The 16,704-nt window shown below is 47.0% G+C and overlaps 2 protein-coding genes across 4 annotated transcripts in view; both read right to left on the reverse strand.

The window, feature by feature from the left end:
* PRELID2 (PRELI domain containing 2) overlaps positions 1-1,433 on the reverse strand; it is a 65,487-nt gene extending 64,054 nt beyond the window's left edge. The window contains exon 1 of one of the 3 annotated variants that reach the window (XM_081181048.1): positions 914-1,119. In XM_081181048.1, the coding sequence (XP_081037174.1) occupies positions 914-988 (75 nt within the window). In that variant the 5' untranslated portion in view covers positions 989-1,119. Of the gene's footprint in view, positions 1-913 lie in introns of all 3 variants that reach the window. The other 2 variants (XM_081181050.1, XM_081181049.1) reach the window with 2 other exon arrangements.
* A 4,688-nt stretch (positions 1,434-6,121) lies between these two features.
* Positions 6,122-16,704, reverse strand: GRXCR2 (glutaredoxin and cysteine rich domain containing 2). Its single transcript, XM_081180636.1, has 6 exons — positions 15,629-16,704; positions 15,418-15,469; positions 11,362-11,564; positions 9,731-9,958; positions 7,925-8,527; positions 6,122-7,673 (listed from the first exon to the last, which is right to left on the reverse strand). The coding sequence occupies exons 1-5, from the start codon at positions 16,028-16,030 to the stop codon at positions 8,348-8,350; spliced, it is 1,065 nt and encodes a 354-aa protein (XP_081036762.1). The 5' UTR covers positions 16,031-16,704; the 3' UTR covers positions 6,122-7,673; positions 7,925-8,347.

Consider the following 16,704-nt stretch of genomic DNA (forward strand, 5'->3'; position numbering starts at 1 on the left):
CATTTGCTCCTATTGACATTCCTTGTTAGTTTTGGCCCAGTTCTCCAATCTGTGAAGGGCATCTTGAATGCTGATTCTGAATTCATCCTGGCTGTTCCACCAAGGAGATGAAGACAGGCACTTTGGAAAGTATACAACACACCATGGGCGTAGCTGGGGGGAAGGGGCAGCTGCCCCCTCCAAATCAATAAAAATATATAAATATACATAGTTAACTGAGGTTCTGCTCGAAAAAAACAAAAGGCCTCCCCCAATAAAAATCCTGAGTACACTCTGAAGACACAAAAAACCTTGTCTCAATTCAAAGGAGTGGGCAGGAGCGCCTTGGTATTTATAAGTTCTGGTGAAGTAACACTTTCGTGAGAACTAAGCGAGAAAAGCAGCAGCGCCCACCAGCAATCGCCAGGGCGAAAAACGTGCCGGAGAGAGAGCACGTGCGAAAGGTAGCAGTGGGAAGGAGAGATCCAGAGGCGTGTTCACACCCCCATCCGATAAACACGGGGAGCCTCTGTCTCAGCCAGGAGGATGGCAGCTGGGTTAGATAGCACGGCCCCCACCCGCGACGCAACCCCCCCCCCCAATACCCCAAAGGCTCGGCCTCACCGCGTGTTACGGGGCCAGCAACAGAAAACTGCAAGGGGGCACTGAAGTCGGGGCTCTGCTGACAACCAAAGGAGAAAATCGGAGGCTGGAAAGCACTTCCAATTAGTTTTGCCAGACTGGAGAGGGCGTGCGTGGAGTGTTCAATATAAAGATTGGGCTGGGGCGCACCGTTGCCGCCATTTCTCCTCCTTATCCTCTCCCCCCCCCCACACACACACTTGTGAATGAACCCCCTTGAGCCCGAGGAAACGGGGCCTGACACACAGCTTCGGGGAAGGGGGAAGAAAGAAAATGAGCTCCCCTTCTTTACCTTGCGGAGATAGCTGGCCACTACCTGCTCGAAGGGGTATCTGTAAACCTTGCGCGCCTCCACGGTCACCCCCATGGCGGGAGCCGAGCAGCCGCCGCCGCTGCCCTTCGAGCGGGCCCCCTCCTGCCAGCTTGCTCCCAAACGCCGGCGGCGCTCGCTCGAGGGCCTGGCCGCTCCCTTCCCGCGCAGGCTCCGGCAGCCCCCTCCCTCCCCCTCTCTGCACAAACACCCGCTCTCCCGCTACGTCGTTTTGCAACGGGCCGCAGCGTTGCCTTCCGAGTAACACCTCCCTAGGTCACAATGCAAACGCGCGCCCAGACGGGGCTGAGCGGCTTAGGCCTCTCTGGAGGTTGTGGGCAGGGGAAAGAAAAGCTCGCTACAGTTACGAAGTCATTGGACCGTTGCGCTGTTGTTTTGAACCAAACTGTGCTTTTTGTTTTTTGTTCTGGGGACTTCATAACGCGGGAACACAACGACACGTGTTCGGCGCTGGCGCGTGGCCGCTCCCACGTTCCTTTATTTCCTTTACTTCCCCTGCCTCGCGGGGGAAGGCGCATTCTCCGTAGAACCTTAATGACGTTCCAAGTGGAGAGAGGCCCCCTCCGGAATCCAATTACGCAGCCCAATTCCCCCCACGTGTGCCAGAAGCCACGCCCCCTTCCTCTCTCTCTCTCTTTGATTCTTGTTCAGAGGGTCAAAGTTTGCGGAAATGTTTGAGAGAAAATGTAACAATACCCCGGGCTTTCTGAAAACAGAAATATACTCCTAAAAATAGCCATAGTACCGCATTTTCTACGGGCATGGTGAGAATCACCACGCCAAGAGAGAAACCCAACTGCAATCCTTTGCGTGTCTACTCAGAAGTAGATCCCTGTTGACTTTAGTAGGATTTAACTCTCGGGTAAGAGTGCGTATATCTTGTGCACATTTAACTTGGAAGCACGTCACACAAAGAATCAACTTCCTTAGGACGGGGCTGCCTATGCAGATGCGTTCTGTTGCCCTTAGAGGGTGTACAAGGAAAAGGATTCTGGTGAGGCGACAGTTTTCAGAGAGTTAAGTCTCTTGCACAGAGACTCTTGTGCCACCTTAAAGGGCATTTCCAGGCAGGATTTTATTGTCAAGTCAGTCCTGGTCAGGCCCAGAAGTTTTCTGCAGTATCCACATAACATTGCTTTCATCATAATGCCAGCCCCCTTTTCACATTTAAAATGGATCTGATAAATGAAAAAATAACTTGTTATACAGTCTGCAGCCACTGCTAGTGTGGAACACGCCCCCCCCCCATTTTTGTGGGCATGGTGACATTTCAGTGGATGAGCTCTATTTCAGCACTCCAACTTCTTTGTGTTCCCACCCAAACACAGCCTAGCCCATGGGTAGGCAAACTAAGGCATGGGGGCCAGATCCAGCCCAATTGCCTTCTAAATCCAGCCTGCGGACAGTCTGGGAATCAGCGTGTTTTTACACGAGTAGAATGTGTCCTTTTATTTAAAATGCATCTCTGGGTTATTTGTGGGGCACAGGAATCGTTCATTCCCCGCCCCCCAAAAAAATAGTCCGGCCCCCCATAAGGTCTGAGGGACAGTGGACCAGCCCCCTGCTGGAAAAGTTTGCTGACCCCTGCCTAGCCATTTTGTTTCCAGTGGCCTCCAATACCAAAGAAAGAAACCTATTTCCACCAATTGCCACATGCCCAGTTTGGAGGAGATATTCTCACAGTAAATGCTGGGGATTACCTGGGAGACCAATCTCAGTACATACATCAGGCTTATAATATAACACTAGTAGGAAGATCTTGTGCACTCTTGTGCAAAACCTTAGTGTTTTCTAAAAAATGGAAATGGATATTCTCCCCCCAAAAAATCTAGAAGTTTAGTTAAAGCACTTAGATCATAATATAGTCATAGCTTCAACTCTCACCCACATTAGTCCAAACACTGTCATTTGTAACTAGCCTCAAATTTTTGGACCTCCCTAATGACTAGATAGTTGTCATACTTTGTTAATTTTATAGAGCCTGCAAATTCCCCTTGTCATGACTGGTCATAGAGAGAGAGAGAGAGAGCTTCTATACTGCAGCAATGTAGGTAGATGAGGAGAGGAGAAGATAGGATGCTGCACTTTCTTGGAGAGAAGCCTAATCAGTGAGAGCCATCCAGTGACAATGGTGGGAGGCAGCTTTCACATTTGCTGCAGTCAAACCCTAAGTGCAGATCTTAGACTTGAATGGCAGCCCTTCGCGTACATGGAGAAATTAATGGGACACACTCAGGGACACCATTATGACCAGGGTTTAATTTGCTTCCTGTCCCTGGGGACCCCCTATCCTGTCCCTACCTATGTAAACCCTATCTCTCTTCCCTTTCAGCCACCCTGAATTCTAATTCTTGGTCACATTAGTGTTTGAGAAAGTGCTACCACTGGCTTTTGACGTGAAAGGGCAGGGGAGAGAGAGAGAGAAATGGCAAGGAGGGCTCACAATGTTCTGCTTTTGATCGAACAGTTAGGATGGATATCTTTTCTGACAAATATGATATAAGATCAGAAAAGAGAAAGGCTTCTTTGTGTTGATGAGGAAACAATAGTTTGTCCCAAATTAGACCTAATATAAACGAGATTACCCAGCAAAAGTAAGCTAACTCGTCTCATTGAGGTTGTGTACATACTAAGGTACTATGCAAGAGGCTCATTTATAATTATATTTTGGGAATGATTCATGTACTTAAGTAGCTTCATTGCTTTATACTTTCTGGATGTCGCATGTTCATATTATAAAGTAGTTGTGTTCTATGTTGTTATAAATCAAGCACTGCTAGGAGTTGTTTCTTTTGTTTCCTATTATATTTCTTATCAACAAAAAAATCAGTGTGGTGCTAGAAAACAGTTTGAGAACCACTGGGTTAAGGCTTGTGGCTGGACCTGCAGAAATGGGTCCATGGCCTGTTGTTATGTCTCTCCAGTGACATGAGTGACAAGTTGACGGGCACAAGCTACCCGCTTCCCAATCCAGGATGCCCCTGTTGCTGGACAAAATCTTTTCCAGGGCCTGTGGGAAGTGCTCCTGCCATCTTGTGCCATCTGACATCTCTGGGAAATAATAATAATAACCCCACAGGAAGAAATTATGCATCTCAGTGTGCTTCGGGTATAGAGCTGTGCTGTGTCTTTTGATCATGTTGCAATGTGACCAAGAGATGAAAACCAGGAACCAGTCTTTTTTATATTTATGAGCCTGGTAAAACATTTCCTTTTGTGCAAATGCTCAGCTCAGTATTTCTGTCACAGGTAGCTTGGCTGTGATAGGCAAATACATGTTGAAATATTTTGTTCGTGTTTACTTATATGAATAATAATGGCACTTAGGCAGTACTTGTCACTGTCTCAATGCTGTATTGTTTTATTGGTTTTATGCATTTCTTACTCCACCCTGTGAAAAGTCCCCAGGGTAGTTTACTGGGTCATATGCTTGCCACAGAGAAGCATGAAAGGCTTGATATTACTATAGAACAAAAAAGTGAGCTTTAACAAGGTTCACATGAAACCTTGCAGTTTTATTATTTTTATCCAAGAGAGTAACATTCACCTTGCCAACAAAGGTCCGTATAGTTAAAGCTGTGGTTTTCCCACTAGTGATGTATGGAAGTGAGAGCTGGACCATAAAGAAGGCTGATTGCCGAAGAATTGATGCTTTTGAATTATGGTACTGGAGGAGACTCTTGAAAGTCCCATGGACTGCAAGAAGATCAAACCTCTCCATTCTTAAGGAAATCAGCCCTGAGTGCTCACTGGAAGGACAGATCCTGAAGCTGAGGTGCCAATACTTTGGGCCACCTCATGAGAAGAGAAGACTCCCTGGAAAAGACCCTGATGTTGGGAAATATGGAGGGCACAAGGAGAAGGGGATGACAGAGGACGAGATGGTTGGACAGTGTTCTTGAAGCTACCAGCATGAGTTTGATCAAACTGCGGGAGGCAGTGGAAGACAGGAGTGCCTGGCGTGCTCTGGTCCATGGAGTCACAAAGAGTCGGACACGACTAAACGACTAAACAACAAAAACATTCACCAAATCACTAACATGTCAGTCATAAACACATTTCTTGATGGTGTGTCCCATTTATTTCAGTGGGATGTATTTCCAAATAATACATTTGGAAATTTTCAGAACATCACAATCTAAGCAATGATTAAGGAATCTGACCAATAGCATTTACATATTTGAGACCTGATTGAAAAACTCTGTAGACATACATGATGCTGTGTGAAGATGGTATTCCCACCTGAGCATGGAGTATTTTCATGTGAGAACTTTACTGTGTATCTCCAAACTATGCGTGCAGAACTATCCCCATTGAATTGAGTGGAAAGCTGTTGTGGATGCCAGTGCTTTTACAAACCTTTTAGATCACAGCCAAACAACCTGACCCAAATTTGTTTCTCTAAGGCAATCCCAGTGATACTCCTAGAATTTACTCACTACTGTATTTAGAACCTCTTAGCCGATGCCTTTGCCTTATTACTTACTAGTCATAAAGATGGTGCTGCCTTTTAGAGTGGCGTTCAAATGGCCAGAATGCAGCCAAATGTGAATTTTGCTTCTGAGGTTCTCAGCAGATGTGACAGCAATGGACCTCTGTCTTCAAAAGCAGATCTGCCCCAATGACACCTATAGGTAACAATAGAGGATGGGGTGTGATTAAAAGCACCAGCAGTGGAACACATGGTGGGACTGAATCACTGCTGTTAGCCCTTCAGTCTGTTCCCCAATATCCTTTGTTCCCCAGGAAATGAGCCTAAGTGGGGTGTGAGGAGTCCCTGGGGATGAGGGTGACTGCAAAGCAGGAAATAGCTGACTGTAAAGGGTTCTGCACCAGGCAACGGACACTTCAGTGCCTTAGATCAAATACTATATATCCCTTTATTTTAGACCCACATTTGAAGACTGAGGTCTGTTGCTCAGACATATAATTTGCATTTGAGGTGCTCAGCAGAGCTCCCACATTTTTCAGAGCACCTATCCAGAGCGGAACTGATGTGAAGTTTTCATTTCATGGCATTTGCATGGCTTATAAGACGTATAGCCACACTGAAAGGCCTAAAGCTGAGCTGCTGCCATGCCCATTTCAGAATGTGGTAACCTGAAGCTGATGCAATCTAGTGCAACACTCAATCTTTTTGGAGTCCTGAAGGAAAATGATTTTTGAGTGGTTTGTTTGTTTGTTTGAGTGTTTTGAGCATCCTGGCCATTGGCTGGGAGTCAACGCTGTACACAGGACTCCTGTTTTGCTTATCGAAAGGCAAAGTTTCCATACACACAGGGTATACGTAGCTGTCTGTCCCCCTGTCCCCCCATTGTAAACATGTGCTATTCTGGCTTTTCACAAGTCACAGGCCACATTTGAGGTAGGCTTCAGTCTCAGAATCAGCAGTGAAGCGAAACTGACATTGAATGATTCAGAAATGAAATACAACAGGGGTCATAAGTTCTATGTGGATGGAAGGATAACATCTGAAGCACCCTCCATTTTGTGCACTAGCCATGCTTCCATTAAAATTCAAGGCATTTTTAGAACTGAGAAAAGCCTTAGCAGTAGTTATACATTTGCAAAGACAATCTTCAAAGCAGAATGGGATTCGTACTTGAGAATTTCAACATTAAGAGAATTCAGTCAGGTCTTAGAAATATGATGGCATTAGTGCTACTAATACATCTGTTTTCAGAGAAATCTTCTAACATACACATCCCAAAGTACACAGTTGACCATAAATTACACTGGCTATCCTTGCAAACTCAGCAGGCGAACAATGTGAGGCATCTCTTAGCTCATCAAGAGCCTTAGATCTCATATGTAAGCAAAGCCAGCCTTGACATTAACAGAGTAACAGTAGAAAGCACTTTCATTTACTTCCTTATTTGTAGTGGTTTTGGCGCTGCAAGTGGTAGCATGCTAAGTATTCAGCAATTAGAGTTCATGGTTTAGAAATTACAACTGGGGACACATTTTAAACAACACAAGCTCCATTTGTTAACAAGTGAATCCTGAGAGAGGCAGAACTTCCCCCATTAACTTCAGTGGCAGCATCTCTCTGAATAAGGCCATAAAATACACATTTTCTCTCTCTTTCCCCCCATTGCACTGGTGTTTCCCTCCCTCCTTCTCTATGGTAGTGTTTAGAACTGGGAGGTGCTGCCGAAATCATGCAGGAAAAGAACACAGTGTGCTCTAATAACAATAAAATTGAAATGAGCTAGATCTGCAGAAAACGGCATGCACCTCAGGAGGGATAAATGTGCAGCTATATGCAAAATGGGCTGTGGATTGAAAAAGATCACAAATGTTCAAGGCAAAAGGGCAAGTGAAATTATAAATCATATAACATGTTATGATTTATTTTATCAGTTGAGGTGTGGACGCTTCTGCGGTTGATTGAATCTAGAAGGATCCTTATTCTAGCAAGCTGCAAAAGGAGTGTTCATTTCCGTCCTACAATACCCATAACCTGAAACCAGGAAATCAGATTACAAATTATGAGGAATACCATTAGCCTAAACATATGCAAAGTTAGGGTAAACATGTGTTCAGGAGTTGTGATATAGTTATCAATAGGTGCAAAACTTCAATATCTCTTGTGGGAAAGGGGATAGGAGGAGGTGAGACGATTTCTATGAAAAATAACCCAATTTATGCAACAAGGAAAAGCTTCTCTCTCATTTGGCTTCCTCATTTGAGTTCTGCTGCTGCTGCTGTTAGCATGGTACTTACCGTATTTTTTGCTCTATAAGACTCACTTTTTCCCTCCTAAAAAGTAAGGGGAAATGTGTGTGCGTCTTATGGAGCGAATGCAGGCTGCACGGCTATCCCAGAAGCCAGAACAGCAAGAGGGTTTACTGCTTTCACTGCACAGCGATCCCTCTTGCTGTTCTGGCTTCTGATTTTTTTTTCTTGTTTTCCTCCTCCAAAAACTAGGTGCGTCTTGTGGTCTGGTGCGTCTTATAGAGCGAAAAATACGGTATTCAATGCTGCTACTTCAGGGACACAAATTAGAGTTTCTCAATTGGAACAGGAGTGTCAACTAAAAGAACCCAGGACATGATTCAGCCAAACTTAAGCCCTTTAAAAATGATTTCACTTGGAGAGTTAATCTTAAATCTCATCCACTGAAATCAATGAGACTTGGCTGGATCATGGCCCAATTTGTTAACAAGCTGATAGCAAGCCATAGCACTTTTAATGTCATGGAAGGGAATTGCTATTTTTAAATGGGTACCGCCTTATGTAACATATCAACACTGCATACAAACACTTTTATACCTGCAGGTGTAGCCTGAGTGCAAAGAGGTAAATACAATAGACATGAAAACTTGAAGGATTCTTTTTCTACACAAAACAAGCAAATGAGGGAAGTAAAAGGAAGCCAGAGAGTAGATACAGTCATTGAACACAGGTCCGGCAGGGTTGCCGGCCATTTTCGTTACAAGCTGGACATCGCAGAGCTCTGTAGGACTCTTTAAATCGGTTCGCCAACATTGAAAACTTGCTTCCGTGGCACACAGAGCAGGGTGCAGAGCCTGATCCCTTACACTGGGAGCAACTGATATCACCATTTGCTTCCTGAAATACAAAGGGACTGATCAAAATAAGCTTCCTTAACACCAGTTCACAGAATCCTTTACCTAAAGTAAATCCAATTGGCAGGCTAAATCCCTCTAAGATGTGTATGGCTCTTACGGTTTTTGAACATCTAGCTTTTCTGTTTGCTTGATAAATATTAGTAGGAATACTAATATCTGTTCCTCCCTGTGATTCTAGTTCCTTGCTAATGTTCCCTTGTTTCTTGTACAAGTTACGCAAAATAAATGCACACACATTTCCTCAATTTGCACAGGTCTGATTTCCGAATTTTAATGACTAGTCACACATGACTTAACTTAGTCATGATCATTGATTTGTATGGGTCTACTGCAAGCAACACATAGCTGAGCACCACCCACAACGTTACGGCTCATTTATGTACCTTGTTTTGGGCCAAAGGCCCCCATCCTGAAATATTCCTTTGGTACCTTCTTGCATGTCCATTCAAGTCCCATAAGTCAGTCCATTGTTTCGAACCCTGATGCCTTGTTTTTAAATATAAATTCTTTAGAAATGTTCACTTTATCAATGAGGCAAAGACTCTTTTTATACAATTTTGAAGCTGCAAAGCAATATCTTGCCGTTGATTTAATTTAAGCGCAATGGATTCCCCAACTGGATATCCCATAAGCTTTAAAGCCGTGGCATTCTGAATTAGAGGATCAGTTTGTTTACTAATTTTATTCATTAGCACGCTATAAAGTCCCATTGTATTACTTTTCAATTACAGTGGTACCTCGGGTTACAAACACCTCAGGTAACAAACACTTTGGGTTACAGACTCCGCTAACCTGGAAGTAGTACCTTGGGTTGAGAACTTTACCTCAGGATAAGAATAGAAATCGTGTGGCGGCAGCAGGAGGCCCCCTTAGCTAAAGTGGTACCTCAGGTTAAGAACGGTTTCAGGTTAAGAATGGACCTCTGGAACGAATTAAGTTCATGACCAAAGGTACCACTGTATTTGTAACAGAGGGCTACATTCAGCCACTGGACCTGAGGTTCCCCACCTCTGCCATAAGTCCTGGAACTGACAGATTTCGTATCACAACATTTGGAGGATGTCATCGTTTCCCTTTTTCTTTTAATGCACAAGCATATACTTTTACATCTCTAGACCAGGGAGACGCCACTACCTTACGTCTTAATGCCTGCATCTGCTCCCAAATGTACCATGCATGTTACCTGCATATGCTCGTTGTGAACAAGCTCACATTCAGTCTCCTTTATGTTCTCATCACTTGGGTTACTGCAAGTTTCTCCTCTTCCTTCGTGGTATGTGAAGGACCAGTCTTCAAGTCCTTCATCCTGTATTATTTTTCTCACCAGCTCCTTCTTAGTCAGTGGTGATCGGATGATTTTCAGATTGCTAGTGTAGATGATAATCTTCCCAATATCTAGAACAGGGGGATTCTGAAATGAAGCAGGGAACATGTAAATTGAAAGTCCAACAGCTCTCTTAGGTCCCCATCTGCTGTACAGTACACATTTGAAGCAATGTCATACCACTTAAAACAGTCTTGTCTTCTCCCCACAGATTCCCAGGAACTGTAGTTTGTTAAGGGTGCTGAGAGTTGTTAGGAGACCCCTACTTCCCTCGCAGAGCTATAATTTTCAGAGTTCCCTGGGAAGAGGGATTGATTGTTACAGTCATACCTTGAGTTGAATGCGCTTCACGTTGAGCATGTTTGAGTTGCACTCCACGGCAACCCGGAAGTAACGGAGCACATTACTTCTGGGTTTCGCCACTTGCGCATGCGCAGACGCTGAAAATGCTGTCACGCGCATGTGCGGAAGCGGTGAAACGCGACCCACGCATGCGCAGACACGCCGTCACGTTTTGTGTTCCGTTCGGGATGTGAACGGGGCTCCGGAATGGATCCCGTTCGCATCCTGAGGTACCACTGTATACCACACTGGAAATTTTTAACTCTGTGAGGGGAATAGGGGTCTCCTAACATTTCTCAGCTTCCCCATTCTTGCCTGGAAACTTCGATGACTCCCACAACCAGCAACAGTGACTGGTGCTTCCTATAGTGAGTGGCTCCTGGATACGGGAAGCAGAAATTGTGAAGTGGGAATGTTCCAAATAAGTCTGCTTATCCCTTCATGGGCGCAGCGGCCTTGTGGGCTGGGTAACACCTCCTTCCCTGAACACAACGGGAGTCATTAGTGCCGGAGGACTTCCCCAGCCGTCATGTGAGCTCTGGCTCACATCCTCCTGGCATGGAAGCCGGCTCCGTGCCAGTCTGCTGAACTGGCCAATGGCTAGCCAGCTCAGAGGGCTGGATCCACCCCCAGGGGCGAGCATGATGGAACATTTAGGCTTCTCTTAGGTCCACTCTGGGGGGATTTAAGCCAGCCTGCGCCAGCCCTTGATACTCGGCTCACCTCGTTGCATCAACACACTCACGCACTCCTTCAACAATGCATTTCACAGCTGCTTTGGCCTTGCTGTGGCCATGATGGTTGCCATATTGAGAGCCGGGTAGGAATTTGCCTGTCAGGCGAATTAGCTTTGGCCTGAGGGTTTGGCCTACCTCATAGCAATCATCACAAATTTGGCAGTTTAGGCACTGGGTAACCTTAGTCTTGGATGGAGGGGAGGTTGTACCTTCCGCTCCCCCTCCAGAAGTAGGGTATCTCTGAAGGAATTGCTTCTGTCCATATGCCCAGACAGGGGCCTGGGCCTCAGCACTCCTCAAGGCAGTGATCCCTGCAGGGATCCCCCTATTTGACGTAAGTCATATGAATCCCCACTGTCGGGTTGACCCTTGATGTCATTTCCGGCAGGCCGGCCAGAAGTAAATGGTTACCCATTGCCTATGCCAAACCTCTTCATCTGTAGTCAATAAAGTTGTGGCCAGATTCGATCCCATTCTGATGGTGTGGTGTCCTTCATTTCTAGCCCGGTTGGTGAGGTGGGGAGAGTGTGGGTCCTGGGCCTGCAAGGAGACATTCATTCTTTCATCTTTTACCATTATTTCTGTCTTGCAGGGTGCAATTCTTCCTAAGGCAACTTAAAAGTAACATTAAAACACAGTTTTAAAAACCACTGTAGACAATATCCACCTATAACGAGAGTCGCACAGGACCATGAATAGTGGATTGCTCTGTGTGCCTTGGGATGGGGAGTGCAGCTGGAGCAAGCTCTCAGGTATCTGTATCACCTGTATCCACCTGTCCCTTGGAATTTCTACAATGCTTACATGCACCATTGGGTCAATATCCTTGGTGTGCTTCAAAGCATTCATTTTTGTAGGTTTTACTTATGGATGCATCTATTCCACGGGTGTCAAACACAAGGCCCGCCGTTCTCGCCCGTCCAGTGCACCATCGCCTGGTTGTGCGCCGCGTCGCCTTTCAGCACGAAGGAGGTGGTGAGCAGAGAGGCCGCCTCCGGAGGTCCCCCACCGGCGCGACCCCGCAGGCCGCCCGCCTCGTCCCACGGGCTGCCGCGTCTCTGGCAGGGGGGGGGGGGAGGCTTCGCAAGGCTAAAGAGGAAGCCAGGGCAGCGAGCGCGATCCATCCCGTTCGCTGCTCTGGCTTCCTCTTTAGACTTGCGCGCCTCTCCAGGGGGGGGGAGGCTTCGCAAGGCTAAAGAGGAAGCCAGGGCAGCGAGCGCGATCCATCCCGTTCGCTGCCTTGGCTTCCTCTTTAGCCTTGCGTGCCTGGGGGGGGGGGAGGAGGCTTCGCAAGGCTAAAGAGGAAGCCAGGGCAGGGAACGCGATCCATCCCGTTCGCTGCCCTGGCTTCCTCTTTAGACTTGTGCGCCTCTCCAGGGGGGGGGAGGGGGGAGGAGGCTTCGCAAGGCTAAAGAGGGAGCCAGGGCAGGGAACGCGATCCATCCCGTTCGCTGCTCTGGCTTCCTCTTTAGACTTGCGCGCCTCTCCAGGGGGGGGGGGGGAGGCTTCGCAAGGCTAAAGAGGGAGCCAGGGCAGGGAACGCGATCCATCCCGTTCGCTGCTCTGGCTTCCTCTTTAGACTTGCGCGCCTGGGGGGGGGGGGGAGGCTTCGCAAGGCTAATGAGGAAGCCAGGGCAGCGAGCGCGATCCATCCCACTGCCCTGGCTTCCTCTTTAGCCTTGCGTGCCTCTCCAGCCGCAAGAGATCTACCAGAGGTAGATCTTAACCCTTGCCTCACCTGGGAGCTTCTCTGGGCAGGAATTCCCTTAGCTTAAGTGGGGTGGGGGAAGTGTGGCAGGTAGGGGGGTACCTGCCTAGACACTGAAGCCACATGTCTCTCAGATGAAAATTGGGAGTGGGCATTGTGTGAAGTGGTCTGATGGTGGGCATTGTGTGAAGTGCTCGGATGGTGTGGGCATTGTATGAAGTGCTCTGATAGTGTTTCCTACTTGGCAGGGGGTTGGACTTGATGACACTTGTGGTCTATTCCAACTCTATGATTCTATGATTCTAAGTGGCTGTGGATCTCCTGCTGCAGAACTGTAGGACTGTATAGAGTTGGGAGGGCCACCCGAGGGTCATCTAGCCCAGCCCCCTCACAATGTAGGAATCACAGCTAAAGAACGCCAGACAGATGGTCCCCCAACCGCTGCTTAAAAGCCTCCAGTGGTGGAGACCCCAAACACCTTCCGAGGTCATAGAATTGCAGGGTTGGAAGGGAACCCCAGGAGTCATCTAGTCCAGCCCCGGTGGACAGCGGGCGCAATCCATCCCGTTGCGCAAGACTAAAGATGCTGCGCAAGGCTAAAGAGGAAGCCAGGGCAGTGAGTGGGATGGATCGCACTCACTGCCTTGTCTTCTTTAGCCGCGCTGGAGAGGTTTAGCTCCTGGCTGGAGAGGTTGCGCGGCTATGGATCCCGTGCGCTGTCTTGGCTTCTTTGCTCTTTGGGGCTGGTGGGGGAACCCGGGCTTCCCCCGCAGCCCCGAGAAGCTCTGGGATAAGCAGACAGGCTGCACGCAGCCTGTCCGTTGCTCTTTGGGGCTGGGGGGGAGGGATAATATTTTTTTCCTTGATTTTCCCCTGTAAAAACTAGGTGCGTCCTGTGGTCTGGTGCGTCCAATAGAGCGAAAAATACGGTAAAAGCCCATCAACTTCAGGGGTCTCAGCCTGCTCAAATATTTTAGGCCGATACAACCGGCCCTTTGAGGGTGACCAAACTGCTGGTGCGGCCCCCGATGAATTTGAGTTTGACACCCCTGATCTATTCTATTTTATTTTATTTCATTTCATTTTATTTCTTATAAGAACATTTCTAGCCCACCCTTCATTAGATGATTTCAGGGCAGGTGCTAATACAAGAACAAAAGGAAGATTACAATAAAACCAATTCATCATAACTTATTACAGCAGCAAAAACACAGCCGATCCTTAAGAAGCCCAAGGAACCACAACCTGAACTCCTCATTCACAGCAGTGACATAACTACTAATAACCTCCCAAAGTCCAGGAAAACAGATGAAAAAAGAGTTCGCCTGAAACAGCAAAAGCAGGCTGGGGGGGGGGGGAGAGATTCCATAGGCCAGGCTGTCACCACAGAAAAAGCCCTGTCCCATACCACCATATACAGTGGTGCCTCGCAAGACGAAATTAATTCGTTCCGCAAGTCTCTTCGTCTTGCGAGTTTTTCGTCTTGCGATGCACGGTTTCCCATAGGAATGCATTGAAAATCAATTAATGCGTTCCTAGGGAAACCGCCTTCAGACCAGGTCCGGGGACAGTCTGTCCCCGACCTCTTCTGAAGGCTGGGGGGGGGACAAGGGCTTTTCTTCCCACCCCCAGCATTTTAAAAAACCCCGGGACAGCGGAGGACTTCTCCGCTGTTCGGGGCGATCTTAAAATGCTGGCGGGCAGCATTTTAAAATCGCCCCGGGACAGCGGAGGACTTCTCCGCTGTCCGGGGTGATTTAAAAGCCCCCGGGAAGGCAGGCAGGGGGGAGCAAAGACTTTTGCCCCCCGCCGGCCTTCAGAAGAGGTCCAGGACCTCTTCTGAAGGCCGGCGGGGGGCAAAAGTCTTTGCTCCCCCCGCCTGCCTTCAAAAGCCGTCCGTGATAGCGGGAAGCGCTTCCCTGCTATGCCAGACTGCTTTTAAAATGCTGGCGGTGGGGAGCACAGCCTTTCGGCCCCCGCCGGCCTTCCTGGACCTCTTCTGAAGGCCGGAGGGGGGGAAAGGCTTTGCTCCCCACCACCTGCATTTAAAACAGGTCCCCGGAGATTTCCCTATGGGCTTTCGTCTTGCGAAGCAAGCCCATAGGGAAATTCATCTTGCGAAGCGCCTCCAAAACAGAAAACCCTTTCGTCTTGCGGGTTTTCCGTCTTGCGAGGCATTCGTCTTGCGGGGTACCACTGTAATGTACTGTTCCTGGTGGTGGGACAATGAGAAGAAACAGCCCACCAGATCTAAGAAAACAGGCTGGCTGATACAGGGCAGGATGAGGTACTTCTTCAGGTATTTGGATCTGGTAATATTTTGATGGTCAACACCATCGTCTTTAAGTCTGCAGTGGTTCTGAGTACCTGGTGGCTCAGAGTCAGCGAGAATCAAAAGCCATTTGAAATTACCAGCATTAGGTCTGTTGCGCCTTCATTCCCATATATGTAAATGGACATTGAAACACACCTGTGTTGTAGGAAGAAGAAGGCAAAAAGGTAGCCACGCTGTTTCCTTCATCATTCATGTTTTACAAAATGCTTTCTCTCACTGAAGAAAAAGTGCTGCAGAACCTAAAAGCATTGTCTGTGTCCTATTGGATTTCACTTTTCACAATAAGGAATGAAACTGAATAAAGTGCTTCATAAATCCTGCCATTTTCTTCGGTGATATTGATTTTAAAGCTCTCAGTGGTTTTCTGGCTGATGTTTGTTTGTTTGTTTCCTATGTATTCTGTAGCCTTTCCCATCTATTTTACGCAGGTTGTACTTCATACTGCACATCCCATTGTTGCTAGGGCTGCTCAACAACTTTAGCAGAAAAGAAAAGAAAAGCTCAACAGCTTTTCTGTCCACATTTTCACTTTTTGAAGTATGGCAACTCTACATTGTCGCACACCTAGGTCTAAACACCAAGGCATAGGAAGAGTTGCTTGGCCAACATGAGAACTAGGTTCTGCTTCTGACTACCGCATTTGCCATTTTACAATCATTTCCATAATGGGTCATTATTAAACAAACATTACTTACCATATGGCTCTCCTCTGCCTGGTGGTCATTTAAGAGGGAAGGGCTCCCCGTGAGGGTGTATTTGTTCCCTTCTCTGAATACACTGATCCTCTGCGCATTCATTTTAGCTGATGGACAAAACCCGGATCCTGGGGCTTCACCAAGCCCAAAGAAGTCGTCTTTGGGTTCAAAGCTGCAGTGCCGAAAACTATGAGGATATTCCTCCTGCGGGATTTCAAGTTCCTGTCCATCTTCATATACCTGCTTTAAAACTCGACCACTGTAGGCAGAGGAGATTTTGAATCTGACTTTTCGGGATCTTGCATCATGCCTGGGGCTCAGTTTCATCTGAAGCTCATCCATAGATAGGGGTTTTTCACGGTGCTTCCCAGAAATTAGTTCAGCAAGGGATAGCTTTGGACTTACAAAAAAAGGCTGCTTACATGCAGCTAGGCGATGTATAATTCAACAGTTCTAGTTGGCTCTCTCACATTACAGTTTAAGAGGACACCTTGATATGAAACATTGATAGCGCCTCATGAGAAGCAACAATTGCTGCGATGAAATGCAACGGGAAAGTTGCTCAAGTAAAATGGTGACGGGGTGGGTTTGTAAGACATAAAATTGTGTTGTCTTTGAAGGACAACGTTAAAGTGGATTTATCATCAGAGGCAAAGGAAATAGGCATATAGATGTGTGCACATTTCATAGTGACAGGAATCCTTTCAAATGCACAGAACCTGCACTGGGTTTTGTCATTATTTGGCAGCTGAGTTGAGCCATTTCGCCTTAATGAATCACAGAAATAAGTGGCAGAGTATCAAGAAGAAAGGTTCACCTCCAGATTAAAGAAAATCTTGATTTTACCACCAACAGAAAGAGCAATGTTGTGTACATTTAAAACATGACATTTTAAGCATATTCAAAGCACATTGCTTCCCGCAAAGAACTGTGGGAGCTGTAGTTCACCCCTCACAGAAATCCAGTTCCCAGCACCTTTAACAAAGGACTGCAGGTAACTGCATAATTATACTCAG

This window comes from Podarcis bocagei (assembly GCF_964188305.1).
Source record: "Podarcis bocagei genome assembly, chromosome: 2".
NCBI classification, from domain to species: domain Eukaryota; kingdom Metazoa; phylum Chordata; class Lepidosauria; order Squamata; family Lacertidae; genus Podarcis; species Podarcis bocagei.